The following is a 24,935-nucleotide window of genomic DNA, read 5'->3' as shown; positions in this document are numbered from 1 at the left end:
CTGCTGTCAGTAGAAACATGGCATCCAGTTAAGCACCAGAAATTCCTTCTAAAGTGCATCATTTGAAATGGTTATCGTTGCCTGGATTTATTAATGGGCAGATTTTGAAAATGAGGTTCTTCATTGTAATGAAAATTGGATTCTGCATTTATGTTTAAACATGCAAGTGTTGAGCCTTTCTGTGCTGAAGCCAGAAGCAAAAGAGATGTTTAGGGTTCTGGGTTTCTTTGTTTCAAGGTAGTTGGGTTTTCTGGTTCAAATATATCAATGAGTAATATTACAGATACGGTTCTGGCTGTTTTGGAGGAGTTGAGAGAACATTTTCTTTAAGCATGAGTATTTGAAACTAGAGAAATGTTGGTCCTATATATAAAGTTTTAACTTTAATCTTATTTACTGATTTTTCTAGTTAGTCCTCAAAGAAAACTATTTGATTTTCACATCTATGGCTAGAGGAAATGGAAGAATTATCAAGAATAAGAACTGACTTGAGTGATTTATTTTGAGAGTCATCTGCTTCTTTTGGAAGTTACAGTTTTTCATTGGATAGCTTTTATGCTGGCACCTTATTTTTTGCGGTTTGTTTTTTTAATCCCAGGATGTTGCCTTCCTGGAGAAACTGATTAAAGATGATATAGAACAAGGAAAACTGCCTCTGTTGCTTGTTGCAAATGCTGGTAGGTATCACCCGAATCTTCCATTTTGGACATATAAGAGAGAGACAAGGTACTTAGCCTAAAAATGGCTTAAGAAATGTTAATGTGCCACATGTTTAAGATAGTCTATCAGCATTTTGATGAAAATTACACTAAAGTTGGCTCCTTAGATTCCCTTTAATTATTTGTTTTGGGAGTTGTTTTGTTTGTGCTGAAGTTTTTCCTTAGGCTGTAAGTGTTTCCGTTCTAAATTGAATTTGTAAGTGTCACACTAAGAGTCCACCTTGAAGATAGGTCAGCTCCCACTTTCTGCTCTGCTTATTGTATTCAGCATTGCACTTAGAAGTTCTAGACAGTGCAATGCGGCAAGAAAAGGAAAAACAAACTGACTTTATTTGCAGATGGTGTTACTGTATAGGTGCAAAGTCCTAAGGAAACCAAAGAAAGGCCATTGGAAAAAATAAGAATCTATCAAATTTACAGGATTATACTAGCAATGAACAACTGAAATTGAATTTAAAATGCCATTCATTAAAAGCATCGAAAGATGAAAACTTTATGGATAAATTTAACTAAATATAGGCAAGATGCAAGATCTGTACACTGAAAACTACAAAATGTTGCTGAGAGAAGTTCAAGAAGATCCAGATAAATGGAGTGATGTGCAGTGTACATGGGTTGGAAGACTCAACATTATTCAATCAGATCTCCCCAAATTAACCTATAGATTCAACTCAATCCCTATCAAAATATTCGCCTAGATAAGCTGATTCTAAAATTTATGTGGAAATACAGAGGATCTAAGAATAGCTGAAACAATTTTGAAAAACAAAATTGGAAAGCTTATTCTATCTGACTTTCAGACTTTAACTATAAACCTACAAATAATCAAGCAAAGTATGAGATTAACTGAAGAGAATGGAAAGTTCAGAAAGACTCCTATGTATATAGTCACTTGATTTTTTACAAAGATACCCAAGTAATTTCAAGAGCGAAAGGATAGTTTCCCACCAGTGGTCTTGGAACAGTTGGATATCCATGTGGAAGAAAATTGAACTTTAACTCTGCATACAATAATTAATTATAAATTGTTCATAGACTAAACATAAAAGCCAAAACAAAACCTCCAGAAGAAAATATAGAAGATCTTTGTGACATTAGGTTAGGCAGAGATTTCTTAGGACACAAAAGGCATGAACCATAAATGGGACTTTATCAAAAATTAAAAGCTTTTGTTGTTCAAAAGACTGTTAAGAAAATGGAAAGGCACATTACAGACTAGGAGAAAATGTTTGCAAAACATTTTTCTGACAAGCTGTATCTAAAATATATATAATAAATATAAACTTTATATATATTTTAAATCTTTATATGTGTATGTATATATATGTGTATATATACATGTGTATATATATGTATGAAGGAGTTTTATAATTCAGTATTAAGGCAAACAATACAATATTTTAAATGACAAGAGATTTTAGATATTTTCACCAAAGAAAATATATGAAGTATAAGCTGTAAGTTCCTCAAAAGGTTAAACATAAAATTACCATATGATCCATTAGTCCCACTTCTAGGTATTTATCAAAGAGAAATGAAAACGTGTTCATGCAAAGAATTGTATGCAACAGGAAACAATCCAGATGTCCTTCATCTGGTAAAAGGATAAATTGTGGTATATATCATGGTATGCTAAGCGGTTAATGGGAATAACTGATAAACATATACACATGTCATAGCATATACATACATAACAACATGTCAACATGGGGAGATCTGATTGAATAATTTCAAAACTGATAAGTACAAAAAGCCAGACAACAAAACAAGTTGCATAGTGTATGATTCCATTAAAAAGATAGAACTAGAGTGATAGAAAACAGGTCAGGATTATCTAGGGCGAAGCAGCATTTTATTCTGTGTAAGATAAACTTCAACCAATAAAGCTGATTATTTTAAAATTAAGAATAAACAGGGAAAAAAACATACCTGTCTTATTGCTAGCAGGAAAACCACTTGTGGTATAACTTGGCATATTGTATGTTTAAAAAGAAATGTAAATACACTCATATTTAGTCACTTGATAGATGGGCGAGGCTCAATTTACATGTGACTGATGACTTGCCAGCCTGATGGTGACTGCATTGTTCTTGTCAGAGTGCGCATCCCAGAGGTGAGCCATCAGACTGCCCAAAGGCAGGAAGGAGAGTCCAGTGTGGTCAAGTCACTGGAATGCAGCGCTGTGCCTTATGCTTTGATGGAACGGAAGGGCCAAGTGACCCAACCCTGCATTCGCCTTTGATCTTGTTTCAGCTAAACCAGATGTGTCCATTACGTTTTTTTTTTTTTATTTGAGACAGAATTGTGTATGGGGAAACGTTTTCCCTGAAAAACCTCACAAAGGACCCACTTGCATTAGTTGTCTTTGTTGAGGCGGTTGGTGGGGATTTAAAGCCTTACTAGGGGAGATTCTGCTAACTGGACGTTTAGGACATTGGGAGATGGCTCCATGTTTTCCTCTTGCTCTGTGAAGAGGGATCTGTCCAGCAAGACCAGTGTAAACAGATCCCCAAGGGATGGCTTCCAGTGTTTAATGTGTTTAAACTGGCTTCAGAATGCCTATTCTGTATGAAAACAAACCCTCAAATTGGGTTAATAAAACCCCAAATTTATATGTGTATTTCTTATAGAGGACACATCTAAATAAAAATAACCCAGAAAGTGACAAAACGTAATAAAGCGGAAATAGCTATCTTGGGCAAGTGCTACCAGGATGAAAGTACTGTAGCTTGTCTGTATAAGATAAAACAGACTTCATATTAATTGCAGTTCATGTAGTCTATAACAGTTACAAATGCTTGTGAATATAACTTGGAAAAGTCATGTAAAGACTTAGAAAATATTTGTCCCTTTCAGTATCCTTTTTTGTGTTTTATCCTAGGAACTGCAGCCGTAGGGCACACGGATAAGATTGGGCGTTTGAAAGAACTGTGTGAGCAGTATGGCGTGTGGCTGCACGTGGAGGGGTGAGTGGGGCCTGAGGTCGGCTCTGCCTGCAGTTCTGTGGAGAGCAGAGATCCAGGCTCTCACGTGTCAGGCGTTTGTCACCACAGGCTCTTGGGGTCACAGATAACAAAAGAACCCAAACTGACAGAAGCAAAAGGAGGTTTTATTGGCTCCCATAAATGAAAAGACCAGTCTTAGGATTGGCTTTAGGTACAGCACCACACAGGAGGACTCAGAGTCTTCCTCCCGCCTCTTACCCCGTCACTTGGCCTTATTTCCTCCCTTTTGGCTCATCCATAGAGACTTTACTGTTACAGTGCAAAGTAGCTGCAGCAACTCCAGCCTTGTTTCCAGGTTTGTGTCCAGTGGGTCAGAAGTCCTGGCAAAGCCTCATACTGGACCAGTCACTATGGCCAGGGAAAAGTAATGCTCTGCCAGTTTGGGCTATTTGCCCACCTCTGACACAAATAGGTAGTGTCTCCTCTGCCCAAAGCTGTGGTCTGCGAGAGCAGACGCTGGGTCCCCAGAAGGCTGTGGGAGTGCCGAGAAGAGGGTAGAGGGTGCAGGGTGGCCAGAGTAGCCCAGGCCCGGCCCCTCATATGGGGAGGTTCTTTTCATTTGATCCCTTTGGGAATGAACGATGACTGGAACACAAATAGCTGTGCAAGACATAAAATGCGATAGTACACTGATGAAGTAGGAGGCCTCCCCTGAAACACGTTTTGATTAAAATGCATTTCAAAGTTCTCCTGAAATTTGCATGTACCACATTTTCTGTTACTGTTACAAAAGCTAATAACAGCTAAAAGACATTTAAATGTCAGCTTGGAACAGCACAGCCTTTTTTTTTTTTTTTAAGCACATACTTAGTGAATAAGCAGCAGTAAATGATTAGTTCTTAGATTGGTGTTTTTTCTTCTAGTGTGAATCTGGCAACATTGGCTCTAGGTTATGTCTCCTCATCAGTGCTGGTATGTTGTTGATTTACTCAATACTGTGTTTATAACAAGGAATTTAGTATCACTTACTCCCTGATGGCTTTTCACAGTTTTTTTGAATGGAGGAGGGTGCTGGGTTTGGTGTCTTCTGATAGTCTAACAAAAAGTCGTTCTCTCTCTGGTAGGCCGCAACCAAGTGTGACAGCATGACGCTGACTCCGGGCCCATGGCTGGGTCTGCCTGCTGTCCCTGCAGTCACCCTGTATAAACATGACGACCCTGCCTTGGTAAGCTGAGGTAGAGGGGAGTGGCTAGTCATTATTAGGTCTGGGTCCAAAGAACAGAAAACAAAGGAAAAAGTGACAGATTTCCTTTGCCACTTCTATGACTTAAAAAAAATGTTTTTAATATAAATGAACTTGTACTATATATTTTTTCTATTATTTTCCCCATACTGCAAGGCTCTGGGTCTGCTTCACTGTTTGGGATGTTCCGATTGTGAAAAACGTGATTGTGCTGCAGTTTAGCAAGCGAGGAACTTGTTCTGATATTTTGACTGCATAATATTTTGTCGCTTAAATACACTAATCAGTCTCCATTTGTGAACTTTCATGGTGTTTTCAAGTTTTTGTTAATGAAATAATGAGCATCAAATAATGAGCATCTTTCTATGTTCCAAATTATTTCCTTAGCCTAGCTTCCTAGAAGTAGTATTACTGTTGGAGTAGTTCAAGCTTTATCTGCATTGTCTAGAAGGTTGTGACTTTTTTTTAAAGCATAGCAGTGGTTTTTGATAGTGAATCAGTGATAGGCACATGCAAAATAAACTTTAAGTGATTCTTGCTAGAACAGTTCATGTCTTGCTAAGTTGCTAATGGCCAGGTATTCAAGGATGCTCAGAGCAGCCTCGTAAGTGGCTGCGTCTTGAGTGGCTAAGAGCTCCGGCTCTGGGATGTGACCCATCTGGATTCTCATCCTGGCTTTGCCACATCTTAGCCAAGAACTCTTGGACGAGTTAAGGTCTCTGAGCCAAGTTGCCTGGAATACTTACTTCATGGGCTTGTTGGATGATCAGATGAGTAATACAAGCCGAGTGCCTGGCATAGCATCTGACATGTACTAAGTGTGTCGTAAATGGTAAAAAGTTAATTCTGCTTTTTTATTTCTTTGGCTTTGATTAACAAACCCATACTGGCTTTTTTAGACTTTAGTTGCCGGTCTTACATCAAATAAGCCAGCAGACAAACTCCGTGCCCTGCCACTTTGGTTATCTTTACAATATTTGGGACTTGATGGGATTGTGGAGAGAATTAAGCATGCCTGTCAGCTGGTAAGTAGAAATCTGAGGTTTGAATGAGTCACATGTACTCCATGGCAAAAGCAGAGACAGAAAAATACTTCGTTGATTTACCTCTACCCAGTACCTTGTTGTCTTATAAGCAGGCAAACTAATTGCCCTGTATGTGTACACTTCTTGTTCAAAGTTCTGGGAGAAACTTCTGGGGTGGTCCCAGCATTTGTGTCCAGATGAAATCAGATTAAAATGAATGCCAGTGTCAGCGTAGGAAGGAGAAGGATGCAGAAGAGGGGGCAAGTGTCCCACTGGACGGCCTGACTCTTGAGGTTGGTGGTGAATTATAGATAGCATGTAGATTTTTAACACCAGCTGGCTTGGTCTCCCAAACTGCAAGGCTCTGGGACAGTTCTGCTTCACTTTTTGGGGTTTTCTGGTGGGGTGTGCTGCAGTTTAGCAAGCGAAAAATGTCCTGTTAATGCAATTTGAGAGCTCAGTCTTGCTTGAATATAAAAGGCATGATAGCGCCTCCCTACACCTCTGGTTTCATACATGTAAAAGTGATGATGACATAACAAAATTATTACAAGGACTTAATGGGTCCATACATGTAAGGCTCTTACAGCAGTGCCTAATCATATAGGAAGCTAGGCAAATAAATTTAAAAAGAAATCTTTGTTTTAAATATATTCTTGGGAATTAGCGCTTCCTCAAGTGTCCTTTTTATATTTAAAAAAATTAGTACTTTCTTATTACTGTATCTGTAGTCCTTTGGTTCATCATGTCAGGAGAGTTCATTCTAACGTGAGTTTCTAATGTAATAGAAGCATTCTAAATGAAGCAGTTTGATTTTTACATTAAATAATTTTAAGGTTTGTGTTCATTATGTTCATTCACAAAAGTACCACATTTTTCAAAGTTTTCTCGCTGGGCTTTTGGCTCACCTCTTGTGGTTTGGTTCTTTGGAAGGAGAAGCTGTGTAACTTTATTGCCACAGTAACTTCGCCAATTTGGGGAAGGTTTGTCCACTCAACAGAGAGTTTTTCCAATTCCCTTTGGCTTCTGGAGTGCAGGAAAATAATGATAACATGAACTCCCAAACCCCAAGGGTGCTGCAGCTCTGGCACCTCCTGCAAATAGCCACTGCAGCTGCACTCAGACCCTCCCAAGGACCTAAATGATGTCCTCCTGGTGACTCACCACTGCTAAATGCACATGTTAAATGGCATGGAAGTTTAACAGATATGGTTATCTGTGTACAGATCATAGGTGCCCTGAGAGCAAAGATCAGCTTCCTCCTCTTCCTCATCATCTGTGTCATCTTCAGAGGGAACAGTCACTGAGTATTTACTCAGTGCCAGGCAGTGGGAGGCACTGTACCTATACTGGCCCATGTGCCCCCCTCAACTTCACTAGACTGTCAGGTCCCCTGTAACAACGTTGGGTACCGTGCCTTGCACACTTTGCACTTAGTAATGGTTTGGTTTAGTTTTGTTTGAGGTGTAATTGACATTTAACATTATATTAGTTTCAGGTATAAAACAGGATTTGGTATTTGTTTATATTATTAAATGTTTACAATAATAAAGTCCTAATTAATGTCTGTCACCATGCATAGTTCAAACAAAACTTTTTTATGAGGACTTTTAGCAACTTTTAAATGCATTACAGTATTATTAACTATAGTCACTATACTGTACATTACAAACCCAGGACGGACTTACTTTATAACCAGAAATTTTTGCCTTCTGGACCTCTCCCCTCATTTTGCCCACCCCCTGTCTCTGGCACCCACCTATCTGTTCTTTGTAACATACAATAAGGAGATCATATGGTATTTGTCTTTCTCTGACTTATTTCATTTAGCATAATCCTCCCAAGGTCCATCTGTGTTACCACAAATGGCAGGATTTTTTTTTTTTTTTTTTTTTTTTTTTTTGCTAAATAGTATTCCATTGTAAAAATACGCCGCAGCTGCTTTATCCATTCATCCCATCCATCAGTGGACACTGTTGTCTCCATGTCTTGGCCATTGAAAATAATGCTGCTGTGGGCATGGGCGGGAAAGAGCATATATATTTTCAAATTAATGTTTTTGTTTCCTTCAAATAAATACCGAGAAGTGAAATTGCTGGGTTGTATGGTAGTTCTATGTTTAATTTTTTGAGGAACCTCCATATTTCCTTCCATGGTGGCTGTACCAATTGACATTCCTACCAACAGTGTCCCTTTTCTCCACATCCTCGCCAACCCTTGTTATTCTTGTGTTTTTGATAACAGCCATTCTAACATGTGTGAGATGATATCTCACTGGTTTTGATTTGTATTTCCCTGATGATTACAGATGTTGAGCATCTTTTCATATACTTTTTGCCAGCTCTGGCTCTTCTTTGGAAAAATGTCTATTCAGATCCTCTGCCCATTTTTTAATCAGATTGTGAAGGTTTTTTCATTTTTGTTGTTGAGTTGTATGAGTTCTTTATATACTTTGCATATTAACCCCATATCAGATAAATTATTTGCAAACATTTTCTCCCATTCAGTAGGTTGCCTTTTCATCTTGTTGATGATTTCCTTCACTGTGCAGAAGTTTTCTAGTTTGATGTAGTCCCACTTATCTCTGGTTTTGTAGCCTTGTGTTCAATAGTTTTTGAATGAATGACTTATATTGCTCATATGACAAATTTACGTATGTCTCATTAGAAAGAGCTTTTCTGGAACCACTAAGTATAACTCTTAACTGAAAGACTGAAGAATATTTGCAGATGTTGAGATGCAAAAATTGGCAGCCTAACTCAAAGATCACATGTTGCATATGGCTTTATCTGCTTGAGAACCTTGTTTGCAGACCTTCAAAAACCCTTAGGAAAACCACTTCTTAATGTATTGTGTCAGTCTAATGAAATTACATAGCCTTTTTTCATCATTTGCAGAGTCAACGATTGCAAGAAAGTTTGAAGAAAGTGAACCACATCAAAATCTTGGTATAGTATATAATTTGAGCTGTTTTGAAGTAAATAACTTTTAACATCAACTTAGATTTTCTCCAGATTTGGTGCATTTCAGTGGAATTGTGGCAGCTCCAGTAAAACCACATTCTTTGGAAGAGAATCATGCATGTACTGATGACCTAATTTCTTAGGAAGCATAAAGACTAGAAATTTACATCATACACTGAACCCATACAGTGCTTTTTGTATAATCATTTATGGTTTTATTCCATTAAAACTTCCTTACAGTTACACAAAGATCTAATAAACACCATCGACTTCACCTGCCCAATGATTTTAGAACACTCATCTTCCTGAAATGAAAAATCATTTTGTCTCTCAGGATGCCTTGGGCTACTCTTTCTGAAGCCTTCTGACCCCAGAATTTTCATTTGCACAAAGGAGAATGAGGAGGAAAACAAGTGGCCTTATTCCTGTCTTCCCCTGGTATCTTCCTAAAAGACAATGGAATCTACCAGATTGCTGCTTGAGGCATAATTACTATAGAATGAGGATGTTCTATCACTTTGGGTTTGAATGTTTTCATGTTTTGCCTCAGACAATTGTGCAGGGTACAGTTATGTTTAAAACTTCTATTTGAGCTTATTTGGGGATCAAGTTAGTGCAGTTTGTCCCTGTTAGCACATTGTCGGTTAAGCAGCTGAAAAGGGGGCTGCCTCCATGTGGCCTTCTGAGTGGGGGCACGGTGCCTAGTCATTGACGGAGCTGACCGAGTCCTAGCTAGGAAGAGGAGAGAGGTCTACTGAAGAAGCAGAGGGATGAATGTAAGTTGGGAGACTTGGGCTCCAATTTCAGCCCTCCCATGGCGGGCCCTGGGACATTGAGTCATTCTCTCAGCCGCCTAAGCCTGCAAGCTCAGCAGTCAGGGATGGCATGTCGGACTCCTTTGATTATACACGGAGAACCGCAAAAACAGGACAAGAATGAGCAGCTGGTTGGAATCGGGGCAGTGCTGGCCCTGTGTGCTTTCTGTCCCTCCCTCGCTGAGAGTCCTCATGCCCCCTCATGTTGCCTCTCCTCCCTCTTTCTCCTCCAAGCAGGGAAGATCTGACGACTAGTTAATCGCCATTTGGTTTGGAGCATCTTTGTAAGGCCACATATGGTCCACATAAGCCCTGCTCCATCCCTCTTTCCAGTGGCTGCTTTTCTCAGCAAAGGATACAGTACATGGCAGGCGCCCTGAGGCATTGTGGCCTGGCAGTCACTGTTTTTGTAAATGCTGCCCGTGTACCTGGCACAGTGCTGGTACCTTACATACATTATTTAATCCTCACAGTAGCCTCTTTTGTACTTGTCCCCTCTACCTGGAAACACTGTTCCCCTCAATTCTTTTCATGCCTGGTTTCTCATCCTTCACATTTCTGTTCACATATCACCTCCTCAGGCCTTCCCTGAACATCCTGTGTAAAACAACCCCCACCACCATACACACTTAATGCCCAGGGTTTTCCCTTCTTCACTGCATTTACTACTGCCTGAAGTCATCTCATGTTTGTTCATTGTCTGTTTTTTCCTGTAGAAGCTTCAGAAAGGCAGGGACTTTGTCTGTGTTTTTGTATGGTTTTATGTCCTGTGCCAGCTATAGTCCTTGATATAGAGTAGGTATTCAAGTGTAAATAAATTAAACCTAATCAATGAGTTGGCTGCAGTAGCTTTTCCATTTTTACTGCAGAGTAAACTGAGGCACAGATAGGTTAAGTGAGTTGCCAGGCCGCGCAGCCAGGAAGTGATAAAGCTGGGATTCACACTCCAAACCCTGGTTCTTAACCAGCAGACCATTCTCTTTCAGGTTAGTTTACAGGGGACATTACTGGTCCAGTGGCTTCTGGCTTGTTCCGAAGGGTGTATCAGATCATATTTAGAAAAGCAAAGTTAAGGTGGTAAGTCATCATAAAAGTAATGGTCGGAGTCACTTTGCTCTCACCACAGTATTTGTTTAGCACTTCCATGGATACTGAGTCCTTGACTCCTCACAAGTCACTGAAGAGTGTTAGTAGTCCCCTTTCTGTTGCTCAGATGAGTTATGTGTCCAGAGTCCCATAACTGATATGCGGCAAAGCTGAGACTTGACCCCAGGCCCTCACAGACCAACTGTCTCTACAGCACAGTCATTCCCTTCTCCAAGTTCCCATCTGGAGAGCCCTCAGGAGCCTCTCACCTCCCCAGATGCAGACCCACGTCCCCCACTCCCCACCAGCATCACCAAGGCCTTTTCCAGGCTCTGAGGGTGGCCTTTGTGACCTTGTCTTATCAGTGTACTAGTTCAGGCCTTCTCAGCAGTTGTACTACTGGCTGTTATTTTACTGTACTCCCATCCAGCATTGGGGTTACATCCTAAAGTCAACATGTAAGGAGAAAAGCTAATACTGTCACCTTAGACCTGGAAATCTCCAAATGCTCCTGTGGAGCCAGTTTACATCTCTGTTGGCTTTTAAGATTTTCTTTGTCCTTAGTGTTCTACCTTCACCATAATATATTTTATATATATATATAATGATAAAGTGAAGATTTTTTTTTTAAATCCTGCTTGGGACTTTGCTTATTTAACCTGAAGATGCCTTTATTATTTTTTTTAATCTTGTAAAATTCATTTTCAAATATGACCTCTCTCTTTCATCTTACCTTCTGGAATTTCTGTTAACTACATATTGAATGCTGTGCCATCTTCTGTCAGTATCTCTGGTCCTTTCCATCATTCTTTGCTGCCTTCCTTGGCATTTCTCCAGCTCTTTGACCCGTGATTTGCTCCTGAGCCACATCTACCTGCTGTTTAACCCATTCACAGTGCCTTTACTTTGGGTGACTACTTTTCCATTTCCGGATGTTCTCTTCAGTTCCTCTCTTCTTTTTCAAGTCATTCTGTCTTCTTTAATCCTCTTTCATGGTTTCTGGTCCTTCGTTTCTCTGTGTAAGTGTGGTTATGAGAGCCGGTTTCCAGTGCTTGTAGTTGTCAGGTCTCAAGGACACAGACCGTCCCCTCTGCTGTGTCCACGGACTCTTGCTCCCTTTGTGTGCTGTGCCTTTGGTTATGACCTGGGTGTTTCTTTTCTTGTCTGACTGACCTGGGTCCATTTCCTTAAGTTCATTTCACAACTCTAGGAAGCCTGCCCTACACAGGACACTGAAGTCAGGTGCAGTGCACACCTGACAGTAGGATTTTTCTCCCTATACAGAGCCTCACACAGAGTTAAGCTTTCTTGTTGATTGATGGGTGGTTTTTCTCCCCATCTTTCTGGTAGGGATACTCTTCAAGGGTCCTGGCTTAATGCACACTCACCACTGTCCTTCACATGGGCCTTAAGACCCAAGACCCTGGACCTGAAGCCAAGTTCCAGGCCCCATGTGTGCTTCCTTCCACAGACCCTGCAGTTCAGCTTACCATATTCTGTTTTCTCATCTGTCTGGATTCACCATTTTTGTGAGCTTAGCAGTAGTTTAAACTTTTTTTATTTATCAGTTATATTTTACCCAGCATTTCAGGTATTTAGAATTGATAATTTCAGTATTTGCTAGAACCTTTGCACATAACCCTGTGCAGTATTTCTTAGGCACACTGACATTTGAGACCACCAAGCTCAAGGAAACAAGAAACAAAAGACTATTATATATTAGACCATACATAAAAGTCTGGCAGTCAGATCATTCTGCCTTATCCTAACAGGATGGGGGAATGGGTATAGAAGTTTGTCACTTTGTTCCTACTTTATTGGGCTTACTCCATTCTATTTGAATTTTAAGTCCCTCTAACTTCAAAAGTACTAATAGATTTGTTTATGTGAAGTTAGATAAGAGATGTGAAAGCACAGGAATCAGCTCAATAAGTAATTGGCAGATTTGAATGTACAACTTGCTTAATCTGAATCATATCCCCGTGGTCCTTTGAAGAGTTAGTAGAGAAGATTTGGGGCTACCTACTTCCTGTCTTTCCAAGTTAGCATTTCCATGAGTGAAACATCACGTGCAGAGCCTTGAAAAGCAGGTCTTATGACTAGAATTTTGTAGTACTGGGACTGTTGAGTTCTTAGAGATCTTCCCCCCGCCCAGTGACTCTCCCCTCCCCAGTACTTCCATCTGCCTAGGGCAGTGCCACTCCCTTTGTGTCCTGACCCACAGCGAAGCAGGTGGCCCCCAGCGTTTGTTCTGTGGAATGCGTGGACTTCGTGCTGGCTTGGCTTGGTGCAGGGAGTGTTTTCATCTATTACAAAATCCGTCATGAAGTTGTCCGATGCCCGTCCTGAATATAAGTACTGCTTCAGTGATTTACAAAATAAATATTCACTTCTAGACTACATGGTTATCTGCATTGCCAGTAGGACTTGCCTCCTGGTCTGAAAGTTTACAGTGTGAGGAAACTGCTTGCTTGCTTTTTTTCTGTGAGTATAAATGGTTCCAGTCTTCCTGCTTGCGTTAGTTTCTGGATTCTTGGAAATCTTTGGCTCTCAACACTGGTTCTAGTTCCACTTTTTCCTTTTTTTGATCTTGAATGTTAGACCTGTTATTAAGTTTTCCTCCTTTCATTTTAATGTACCAGTACTATACCAGTTGAATACTATAATTCAGCAATTTATTCTTGGAACTGGCTTATAAGGATTTCTAAGAATTGTACTAAGCACTTGATTTTTGTTTCTCTAGCAACTGAAATTAACCTTTGAACTTTTTTGTGTGCCATTAAGAAAACGCAACACCTCTAGCCTATTTGCAAATTCTCTGCTTCATTTTATAGATATCTGGGATTTACTATTACTTGGTAATAGCAGATTCCATTTTTCAGGTGGAAGATGAACTCAGTTCTCCAGTAGTGGTATTCAGATTTTTCCAGGAATTACCAGGCTCAGGTAGGTGATGTTAAAATGAGTTCTTTTTCTATCCCTGTCTAAGGACTTTGAATTTTAAACCATTTCAAACTAAATTGATACTACAAAATATTTTGAATGCTAAAATCCTTAATCATCATTTCAGAAAAAAAAAATCAGTAATTTTCACAAGAACTCCAGACCTAAAGGCCTTAGCATTTTACTATGACTAAGCCAGTGGTTTCCAAATGGTAGTCCCTGTACTAGTGCTGGAATGAATGAGAAAGAGTCACCTGAAAATACGGTTTGGGGGCCACTACTACCTAGATATTTTGACTGCATAGGTTGGATCCGGGAACCTCTTCTTTAAAGAACATCCCAAGGCCTCCTGGCTAGTCCAAGGCACTGTTATTTTTAACCTAGACAGCCACAGCGCCTCAAACCTGTGATCTCACTTCCCATTCCAGACCACTCTCCACATGGCAGTTAGAGTGAGGGTGAAAAATAGAAGTCACATTGTGTCACTTCCTGCCCAGAGCCCTTTGATATCTTACTGTTTCAGCTGAAGAAGGGCCGGGCTCTGCACCAGGCCTTGTAGGGCTGTGGGTTCTAGCCCTTGCCTTCCTCTCCAACTTCCTCTCAGGCCACTTTCCCTCTTTGCTCACTGTGCTTGTGTCAAAGTGGTCCACTCTGAGTTTCTAGAACACTCCACTTTCCTAGAGCAATATCTTTGCACTTACTGTTCCCTTTGCTCCAGACTCATTTCCCCTCGTGCTTCTGGCTGGCTCCTTCTCACCATTCAGGTTTCCATTCTCCATGGGGTCCACCACCTCCGAGAGCGCTTCTGTGTCCGTCCTGTCTAAAGTGACTCCATCACGTTACATCAGCATCCTCGCCATCTTTCAGGCACTAACAACAGAACAGAGTGATTTCGTTTCTTTCTCTATGGTTTTTCTTCCATAGAATGTAAACACCAAGGTGACAAAAACCTTGTCTGCCTTATTCCCGCATTCCTGGACTGGTGCCTGGCCCACGTAGGCACCCAGGAGGGTAATTCTATGTGAAGCCCCAGTCTGGATGCTGTTGGGTTCTCTGGTTTACTTTGCACAGTGCTTGGTAGGATAGTTGGTAACTCAAAAATCCTTGAAAAGTAAACTTTTTAAATGAAATTAAGAATTTTATTCATATGAAAATATTCAAGTGTTAAATTTTTCGTGAGGAAAATGTGGAAACACTAAACCCTCTATAAGATCCACATTTTTTTAATTGTGGCAAAAAATAAAAATTACCATCTTAACCATTTTAACTGTACATTTCAGTAGTGTTCAATGTATTCACATTGTTGTACAGCAGCTTCCCAGAACTTTTTCATTGTGCGGATCTGAAATTCTGTGTCTGTTACACAGGAACTCCCCATTTCCTCCCCTCCCAGCCCCTGGCAACCACTCTTTGTTCTCTGTTGCTGTGAATTTGCTCCAAGTTCTTCACATAGTGGAGTCATGCAGTATTTGTCCTTCTGTGACTGGCTTATTTCACTGAGCATCATATCCTCAAGGTTCATCTGTGTTGAGCATGTGACAGACTTTTCTTCCTTCTTAATACTCCTTCTTAGTACTCCCTTGTATGGGTAGACCACATTTTGTTAGCCATTCATTGTGAGATACACATTTGATTTCTGTACCATTTGAGACTTTTCTCTTGGATTAACATTAGGCACTAAGTGAAATGGGGTTGGGAGGCTGCATATTTTTGCTGTGTTTCTGGGGGGGGAGTGAATCTCCTTTCTGTGTTTTGGTGTCAGATCCAGGGCTTAAAGCTGCCTCTGTCCCCAGCATGGCTCCCTCCACAGTTGGCCGAGAGAGACACTCATGTGGTGCACTGAATCGCTGGGTAAGAATGGTGGTTGTGAACTCTTTCCTACCTCCCAGATGGTTGGGATGACACGTGGTCATGTCTGGGAAATCAGACCCACAGGAGTCTGGGAGCCTCATGGGAAGGTGCTAGGTTCCACTGTGGGCTTCTTAATCAGACCACTGCCTCCTGCACTGTGTGACTTCGGCAAGTCCTCTCAGCATCATTCCCTCCATGTCCTCATGTGAGCATTTCCTTGCTGCTGTTTGGACTGTGAAACAGCCTGCAGAATAGGAACCACACAGCCACGCGGGAACTCTGATGAGCGCCCGTGGCAATGTCAGCAGGTATGTAAACCAGAGACCCCTGAACACCTCTGGCGGTCTGGCGATACGCATCAAAGGCATTACACTTCAGCTGCCTTTTGACACTGAAATTATACCTCCAAAATTTTAGTTTAAAGAATGTTCTAAGCAATGTAATGATGTTCACCAAAGTAGTATCAATCCTAGCAAGACGTGGGACATACCCAGCCTCAGGGGTTTGTTGAGTAAGTTACGGTACATCCAAGAAGTGACATTCAAAATAGCATAAACATTCAAAACATTCAAAACATCCATGTAGCTGGATGTTTACAACAGAAGGGAAATGGTCATCATAAATTATATGAGAAAATGCAGTTATTGCACAGCATGTAGAATGTCATGCTTTATGACAACAGAAAATATATACACACACATAAAGGCCCAGGGTGGGTACCATATGTCAGCTAACAGTGGGGGTTTCTCAGATGTATTGTGGGTAATTGTTATATTATTCTTTTGGTTTACAGTATTTCCTAGATTTTTCAACAATGAACTTGTATTTTTTAGTAATAAAAAATGTAAAATTCACTGTTTTTAAGTTACCATAACGATTCAAAGAGAATTTTTTAAAAATTAAAGGAAACTAGCCCTCCACGAGCCTCCTGGGTTGGGCTGAGTGGGTGGGGGAAGGTCTGAAGACGTCGATTCCCTCCTGCGGAGCATGTTCACTCCACCCTTGTCCCTGCAGCTGGGAGAAGAGCTGAAACAGCTGGTGCCCACCAGCGGCCTCACTGTCGTGGACCTGGAGGTGGAGGGTGTGTGCATGCGGTTCAGCCCTTTGCTGACAGCGGCTGGTGAGTGAGCTCGGCCGGTGCCTGTACTCCTGGGGAACAGCGGGGACAGGCTGCTGAAGTCCAGACTGCGGGTTTGAGACCGATCAGCTTTCCCTTGTCATAGTCTGTCCTCTCTTCTTGGAGAGGCTTTTTCTTTTGGGCTAAATCTAGGTGAATTAGCCTTACAGGATAACTCCAAAGAAATAGGAACCCCTGAAGTCACTTGAATTCCTGTGTTTTGATGTCTTGTGACCTCTGATTACTCTTCAGTGGTTCTCAGTACAGGCTGCACACTAGAGTCCCTGCAAAGCTTGAGGACTCCCAGAGGCTGGGCACCACCTACAGATTCTGGTTTACTTGGAATGGAGCCTGGGCATCTATGTTTTTCAAAGCTCTCCTGGTGATTCAGATAGGCCAACAAAGGTTGAAATTCACGGTTTTAGATGCTGGAGAAAACAGTACACTGAAAGTATGTGGATTTTTACAACAAAATCCTGGGTACATATCCCCCTGGCCACTTCATAACCTGTGGGACCTTGAGTAACTTGATTTCTAGACCTGTTCACCACTACCGCATGGTAGCAGTTTGAAGATTAAAATGAGATACACATACGAAATGCCTTAGATAGTGCTTGGCATATTATATACTAGGAGTTAACAATAAGCTGAAAAAGAATTCAAAATATGATTGTGCTTTTTTCTGAGATGCCTTAAACATTTTCAGAAAATGTTTGGTTTTTCATGAGATGTTTTCAATATTTTTGGAAAGATATTTCCTCAAAGACATCAAAGTAGAGAAATGCACACACTTGTCCTGCAAAGAAAAGCCATCGGGAAGAAAGCTGGCGGCCTCGGATCTGCAGGCGTCTCCGCTCCTCAGCCCAAGCCCCTCCCACCCCAGAGGCTTGGTCTCTGAAACCAGAGAAGCCATCCGAGGACCGACCCGAGGCAGCCTGTGTGGAGGCTTCGAGAGGTCACAGGGAAGGGTGGTGGGGCCCTGCGCTCCCTCGGGCTGACCTTCAGAAGGAACGCGTAGCCTCCCACCACAGACCCACTAAAGTCCATTTCTCTTCATGAAGTTAATGTAGAGAGACAAGCGTGTGCTTGCCTCTTTGTAACCCGTGGTATGTTTGTAACCTGACTTAAGCAGAGTGTTTCTGTGAGAAGCCGATTCTACACTGGATCTCGTGTATTAAATCAGAGGGGCTAATTATGTCCTCTGTTTAAGAAAAACTGCCTACACCTGGAACAGCCAGCTGTATTAATTTTTAACACTTGTTCTTGCATAGCTGGATCTAGTGGCTTCTTTTTTTTAATTTCTCGTGCCAGCTAATTGGGTGTCTCTAGAGCCGGGGACCTTTCTGATGGTAGAGGTTGGAGACTGCTGTCTCATCTGTAGCCATTCCTGAAGCATTTCTCCAACATTCTGTGAACATTCTCAGTTTTAGGAACTCGGGGAGACGATGTGGATCAGCTCGTGGCCTGCATACAGAGCAAGCTGCCAGTCCTGACTTGCACACTACAGTTGCGAGAGGAGTTCAAGCAGGAGGTGACAGGAACTGCAGGGCTCCTACATGTGGAAGACCCTAACTGGCCCGGCATAGGAGCTGTCAGGTATGGCTTCGGTGGCCACCACACGTTAACTCCTGTTGCTGTACAGACACCATGGATGAGTCATTGTGAGCTAGTTTAGAGATCTCAGGTGAACGTGCAGTCCCAGTGTACACGTCTCAAGAAAATTCAGTGAGATGAACTGGGCATTTACAAACCACAGGGCGGCAGACATCGTGGCCTGCCATGGTGCTCAGTGAAGTGAGAGCTGTTCTTTTTCTGTGCCAGCTTGAGGTTATTAGGAGAAGGTACATGAGGGGAGAGGCTGACGGATGGTTAATCGTTACTATCCGCAGTGTGTAAAGAATCACAGACCACAACGAAAGGAGCCCAGCTCCCCAGTGGAGCAAGCCCCTCTGTCCTGTGAGTGGGGGGGACTTGGTGGCTCCCCGTCTCTTCAGGACGAGGGAAGCCTCCTTTTTCTATTACAGGTGTTGATATTTCCAGACCTTTTGCTCTAAATATTATGGACCTAGAGACTTGGGTTTTCCTTGTGACATTCTTGAAAGTTTTTGATGGTGAGGCACCGTCGCTGCTCCTGTGCCCACCCGTCTGTCTCACTCCATGTAGCTGGTAACCCTAGCAGCTGATGCTCCGCTGCAGCCCTGCTCTTTTCTTTTTTTTTTTTTAATTTTGGCATCATTAATCTACAATTACAGAAAGAACATTATGTTTACTAGGTTCCCCCCTTCACCAAGTCCCCCCCACATACCCCTTCACAGTCACTGTCCATCAACGTAGTAAGATGCTGTAAAATCACTATTTGTCTTCTCTGTGTTGCACAGCCCTCCCCGTGCCTCCCCACCACTATACATGTTAATCGTAAGGCCCCCTTTCTTTTTTCCGGCCCTTATCCCTCCCTTCCCACCCATCCTCCCCAGTCCCTTTCCCTTTGGTAACTATTAGTCCATTCTTGGGTTCTGTGATTCTGCTGCTGTTTTGTTCCTTCAGTTTTCTTTTGTTCTTATACTCCACATATGAGTGAAATCATTTGGTACTTGCCTTTCTCTGCCTGGCTTATTTCACTGAGCATAATACCCTCTAACTCCATCCATGTTGTTGCAAATGGTAGGATCTGTTTTTTTCTTATAGCTGAGTAATATTCCATTGTGTATATGTACCACATCTTTTTTATCCATTCATCTACTGATGGACATTTAGGTTGCTTCCATATCTTGGCTATTGTAAATAGTGCAGCGATAAACATAGGGGTGCATCTGTCTTTTTCAAACTGGAGTGTGCAGCCCTGCTCTTTTAGACTGAAATACTGTTATTTTGTATTGTTTATAGGTATGAACATGCTAATGATGATAAGAGCAGTTTGAAATTAGATCCAGAAGGGGAAAAAATCCATGCTGGACTCCTGAAAAAGTTAAATGAACTGGAATCTGAGCTTACATTTAAAATGGGTAATTACTGCTTTTCTAAGTCTCCTGGGGACTTTGGAAGGCCATCTTCCAATTGACTTAAGGAAATGGGCTCTGTCTCCTTGGAGGAAATGGCTGGTTCTCCTCGGGGGAGGTCACCCCCGCCCCCTGTGCAGTGTCTCTGGGCTGCCCACGGCCTCATCAGAGCCACCGTCCTCACCCTGTACCGGAGGCCCCTTTGTACACGGTCATGCCGTTTTACTGGAGAGCAGATGTGTCTGAATCAAAGCAGGGGACTCAGGACCAAGGTCAGTCTGTTGTCTCTTCCTGCAGGCCCTGAGTATAAAAGCATGAAGAGCTGTATCTACATTGGCATGGCGACTGACGACCTAGATGTTTCTGAACTGGTGGAGACCATTGTAGTCACAGCCCGAGAAATTGAGGAAAACTCAAGGGTCTGTAAAACTAATCAGTGTCTCATCCTTTTCTGGGTTTTCCCTGGGCAACTAGCTAGAGTCACAAAGGAAGAAGCCACCCTCAGGAAATGTCTGTTCATTCATTCTTTGCCCTTAAGTTTTTACATGCTTCCTGTGAGCTCGGCATTGTGCCAGGCGTCAGGAACGCCAGGTGGATTTGACACCCTGTATCCCCTCCATGGATTCGCAGGCCTGTGGGAAAGATCCATTCAACCACATGAGGTAGGCAGTGCTATGGAGAAGTCAGGACACATTCACCTGTCTGGCAGGGTCAGGAGGACTTCTTGGGTGTAGCTGAATCCTGAGGCTAAATGAGGCATGTGTTTGTGATCACAGAACTTTCCATCCATAACAGACCTGCTTCTACTGGCCAATTGGCATGGAGGACCAGGCTGTGAGGCCTAAGGGATGTTCTCCAAACCAGGGATTTGAGTCACCAGGAGTCACTCAGGAGCGAGAAAAGGGACCAAAGCTCCTCTGGCATGAAAAATAGAAACCTGGGCCATGTGGTTTTCTGTGTCCACAAATATTGAGCAGTGTGTCTATTTTATATCTATACGACATTCAGATCAGGGGACAGTTGAAATAGCCTCTCTGTTCCTTGGCAATTGAGGCTCGTCACCAATATATGTGCCTAGATCTCCTTGAGCGTTTTATCCTCTTGGATTTGATTTTTATACTGATGTTTATAAGTGCAGAATTCAGTGGGGTTGTGATGGGGACTTGAGAATATGGGTAAATGTAGTAACCACAGTGTTTTTCATATGAAACCTTAATAAAAAAAAGAAATGATTAGGGTTGGGAGAACTTAGGGGAATGGGGAGTGACTGCTAATGAATATGGGGTTTCTTTTTGGTTTGATGGAAATGTTCTAAATTGTGATGATTCACAACTCTTAAATATACCAGAACCACTGAATTGTACATGTTAAGTGGGTGAACTGCATTGTATTTGAATTATATAAATAAAGCTGTCAGTAAGAAAAAAAAAAGGTTAAAAAAAAGTGCAGAATTCCATTTACTCACATACTTTTGAAGAATGTCCCCAGGGCTGTGTTAATAGTTCTTCTAGGCCCCAGGCAAGAAACCTAGTAATGCCTTTCTTGGTCTTAACACAGCTTCTGGAAAACATGACCGAAGTGGTCCGGAAAGGAATTCAGGAAGCTCAGGTTCAGCTGCAGAGGGCAAATGAGGAGCGCCTTATGGAAGAGGTAAGGCTGCAGACGGCCTCCAGCTTGGGTCAGGCTGGGAGCTGGATTCAACACGATGGTCCTGAGGAATGTTATATTTTGTAGGGGGTGTTGCGGCAGATCCCTGTGGTGGGAACTGTGCTGAATTGGTTTTCTCCAGTACAAGCTTCACAGAAGGGAAGAACTTTCAACCTAACAGCAGGTAGGACCAACTCACTTCCTCCCAGGCCTCACTAAGCATGAGCATTTTGACCAGATGCTGTGGGATCCCACACACCTGCTGAGGCACCTTGTACATACCCCATGGCTTAGTACTGGGAGCGTACAGGACTCTGAGGAGACAGGAGTTGTCTGCCCAGGACTGTCGTCTTCCCTCTCCCGAAGGGTGCCTAAGCAGATGCCTGTCACCCAGGCCTCCTGGAGTCCAGTGAGGACGTGTTCACTCAGCATTCAGTCTAGACAGTGTGCCTTGGCATTTTGGTTCTGTGTTGATACTCCTTGTAGTCCTCAGTTTCACCCCAGCAAAGGGCTGCTTTTGTGGGGGAAATTAGAAGACTGTAGCCCCTAACACTGGACCATTTTATTTCAAACCAGGCAACCACCAAGTATTACCGGTACCGGTTGCTGGGATTTGGGGAAGATGACATCCAACTACAGGATTCCTCCTTTCTTATTCTACCAGGGGGAGTAATTCCTTGGACCTGGGGCCCCAATCCTTACCCCATCTCCAGGAAATGAGGGCTACATTGTCATATGACCACAAGAGATGCTCTGACTTAAACCTACCAAGCCTCAGGCTTTAACAAAGAGGCATCTGTTCCATGTTGCTGAAGTATTTTCCTCTCGGGTTGAGTGTTTTCACATGTCCACGGGATACGTGGGTAGACAAAGATGAAATGCTTTTTCATGAGCACAGCTACGAGATGGTTTTCTCCAGCCCCTGGCCTGTGTCAGGAGTACTGGAGTCTCCATCAGTGAGCAAGGCTGAATAGCTAGAGGAAGCACATTAGGGACCGAGGCTGAGTGGGGGGCATCTCCCAGGGCCACCTGTGCTGGGCGCTTCCACATACCCCGCTCTCTCCCCGGCAGGCTCTCTCGAGTCCACAGAACACACATATGTCTACAAAGCACAAGGAACAGGAGTAACTCCGCCTCAGACCCCCTCAGGCACTCGAGCTAAACAGAGACTCCCAGGTACAGTACATCTCCATGCTTGAGTTTGTTAGCACTGGAAAAAACTGGCTTTACTTCTCTTGGGAAAATAGACCTTTGCATCATCTAACAGTTTTCCTTTTTGGAGTTGCCTGCATTCCTGTTCTCTTGGTTCTTTAGCCCAAAGCCCTATTTCTCTTCAGTTAAGACCAACTGTCCCTTTAACCTGTCCAGTGGCCTTGAGCTTTCGCCTTGGGAGAAATGCCGCCAACACTCGGGGAGGGAAGTTAGGGTCTTGAGAGCTGGCACCACATTTAACCTGTTTACTCTCCTGAGCTTTTCCTGATGAAGGGGACCTCACAAGTTCCCAGCCTTAGGGGCAGGTTGGTGTGCTGTCAGCTCCCACTTCTCACCTCATCACTGAAGTGCTTCAGAGCCAGTAGCTCCAGAGGTTTCTGCTGAAGTAGGTCTGTGCTTGGTGCACAGAGCTTTTGCTGCGCATACCCTTTCCTGAGCCCGGGCACTGCACGTTCTCCTCCTCTAGGCCAGAAGCCTTTTAGAAGGTCCCTGAGAGGTTCCGATGCTCTAAGTGAGACGAGCTCAGTCAGCCACATTGAAGACTTAGAAAAGATGGAGCACCTGTCCGGCGGGCTGGAGCAAAATGCCTTGGAGGCCGACAGCCCAGAGCGGCCCCCAGGGGCTTCCCCCACTCAGGAAACCGAGCAGATGGGGGCCCCCCAGAAGCAGGCCCAGCGCACAGATGATGGCCACACGCAGATAGAAGAACTTGACAGCTTAAGATAAAATTCAGTGTTTGGTTGGAGACTGTACTGAATGTTGTTTCAGGGAAGATGAAGTTTATAGTTTATACTGCAAGTGCAAACTGTGCCACATGCTACTTCATACAAAAGAAGTTTTGTTGTTCGTGCTTACCTAGCGTTTTCATACAGATGTGTGCCTGGAAGCCAGGCTTTCTAGGAGGGATGTTGACTTGTCTAACTTTCTGGGTATGTAGAACCAACTTGTTTCTGTCACCCAGCTATAGAAATACCATTCCCCCCAAGTTACCATGAACACTTTTTACTCACAAAGAACACTTAGAATTTCAAGCGCTTGCCACTTGAAACATTTGCTCTTATCTTTCTAAACATAGTGTAAGAAGTTATTAGGGTGCACATAGTAACTTTTTGCTAAGAAGTTTTCTTTAGAACTCTCCAGGTCCCTGCTGTTCTGGTGCAGAAGAGAGGCAGACTGCACTCTCTGCTGCCTACTGCAGTTGGCAGGGGGTTGAGCGTGTTGCAATATACAGCTGGATTGTATTTGGCTGGAAGGAGAGTGGGTTTCAGTGGGATTGTAAAGAAGAGTGTCAGAAGTCCTCTCCTGCCATCCCCAACTGCTGCTTTCCCTGGAGACATAAGTAAGGACTGTGTCCATTCATGTCCACTGTGGCAGATGATCAAGCAAGTTAGCCTGGGCAGTGCTTCTGTCTGACAAGTCCATCTCGCCCTTTATATACTATTTGCAAACAAAGGACTCCCGTATTAAGAGTAACTTTAAAGGCTCTTGACTATATATATATACACGTGTGTATATTTTTAAATACAGGTAAAGCTTTTAAATTGGCACACAGTACAGATTCTGCTCATTTCTATGTTTAATATCTGAAAAGCTGATAGATGCTACTTTTAAGAGCCTCACATTAAATATGCGTGTAGCACCTGGTTAAGTTTAAATTCTCCAGTAAGTACCCCTCCAACCTGGTTCACCCGGGAGCCGCCAAGCTCCTGTTCCTCTAGCAGCACACCCCTTGGGCCCACGTCAGAAACAAGAACCAGAAAAGTAATCTTAGGCTGCTCAAGCCAGACTACTGCTGAAATAACTGGAAGTTAGCCCTTAATTACTGCCCGTCTCTATGTTTCCAGAAGTCCTGCAGCTCTTCATTAGTCACAGGTGGTGGCCCCTGTGTGGTTGAGTCCCACAGTGTCCGGCCATAGGGGACCTTCCCATGGGGCCTGTGGGCTGCAGCCATGGAAGCGTTAGTCACACCACATGGAGCCTATAATCACACTCTGATTTGATGTGATTCTGACATTTGCACTTGTCAAAATGCAACTTTCCTTTTTTTTTGTTTTGGTGCAGATGATTAGTCTCCCCTATTTGGTGCAATGAAGTACAGCAGATAAAACGGGGAAAGGGGAAATTATCACCTTTAACAAGATTAATTTTTAGATGTTTTTATATATATTTGGAATTGTTAAATTGGTTTTGCTGAAACAGAATTTCACCCTTGAGATACTATTTGAATGTTGGTTTCAATAAAGGTTCTTGAAATTGTTACCAGTGAGTTCAATTTTTAAGTCTTACTATGAATCTGGCAAGGTGATGTCCTTTGGGATAGTGGCTTCAGAAAAATAAAGGTTTCTAAAAATACAACTTGCATAATAATCACA

At 42.6% G+C, this 24,935-nt stretch overlaps 1 protein-coding gene across 7 annotated transcripts in view; it reads left to right on the top strand.

Annotated features, from left to right (window-relative positions):
• PDXDC1 (pyridoxal dependent decarboxylase domain containing 1) overlaps nucleotides 1-24,935 on the top strand; it is a 51,747-nt gene that overhangs the window by 25,554 nt on the left and 1,258 nt on the right. For 4 of the 7 annotated variants that reach the window (XM_017662688.3, XM_017662687.3, XM_017662690.3 and 1 more), the window contains exons 8-23: nucleotides 599-677; nucleotides 3,601-3,685; nucleotides 4,588-4,636; nucleotides 4,789-4,890; nucleotides 5,808-5,933; nucleotides 8,831-8,881; nucleotides 13,680-13,743; nucleotides 15,503-15,591; nucleotides 16,606-16,711; nucleotides 18,133-18,304; nucleotides 19,592-19,710; nucleotides 20,002-20,123; nucleotides 21,262-21,354; nucleotides 21,439-21,535; nucleotides 22,423-22,527; nucleotides 23,030-24,822. In XM_017662688.3, the coding sequence (XP_017518177.2) occupies nucleotides 599-677; nucleotides 3,601-3,685; nucleotides 4,588-4,636; nucleotides 4,789-4,890; nucleotides 5,808-5,933; nucleotides 8,831-8,881; nucleotides 13,680-13,743; nucleotides 15,503-15,591; nucleotides 16,606-16,711; nucleotides 18,133-18,304; nucleotides 19,592-19,710; nucleotides 20,002-20,123; nucleotides 21,262-21,354; nucleotides 21,439-21,535; nucleotides 22,423-22,527; nucleotides 23,030-23,289 (1,719 nt within the window). In that variant the 3' untranslated portion in view covers nucleotides 23,290-24,822. Of the gene's footprint in view, nucleotides 1-598; nucleotides 678-3,600; nucleotides 3,686-4,587; nucleotides 4,637-4,788; nucleotides 4,891-5,807; nucleotides 5,934-8,830; nucleotides 8,882-13,679; nucleotides 13,744-15,502; nucleotides 15,592-16,605; nucleotides 16,712-18,132; nucleotides 18,305-19,591; nucleotides 19,711-20,001; nucleotides 20,124-20,242; nucleotides 20,367-21,261; nucleotides 21,356-21,438; nucleotides 21,536-22,422; nucleotides 22,528-23,029; nucleotides 24,823-24,935 lie in introns of those variants that run through there. The other 3 variants (XR_001853459.3, XM_017662689.3, XR_012122312.1) reach the window with 3 other exon arrangements.

Source organism: Manis javanica, chromosome 10 (assembly GCF_040802235.1).
Source record: "Manis javanica isolate MJ-LG chromosome 10, MJ_LKY, whole genome shotgun sequence".
Taxonomy (NCBI): domain Eukaryota; kingdom Metazoa; phylum Chordata; class Mammalia; order Pholidota; family Manidae; genus Manis; species Manis javanica.
Note: the sequence above shows the minus strand (reverse complement) of the source record. Positions and strands in the feature narration are given on the sequence as shown.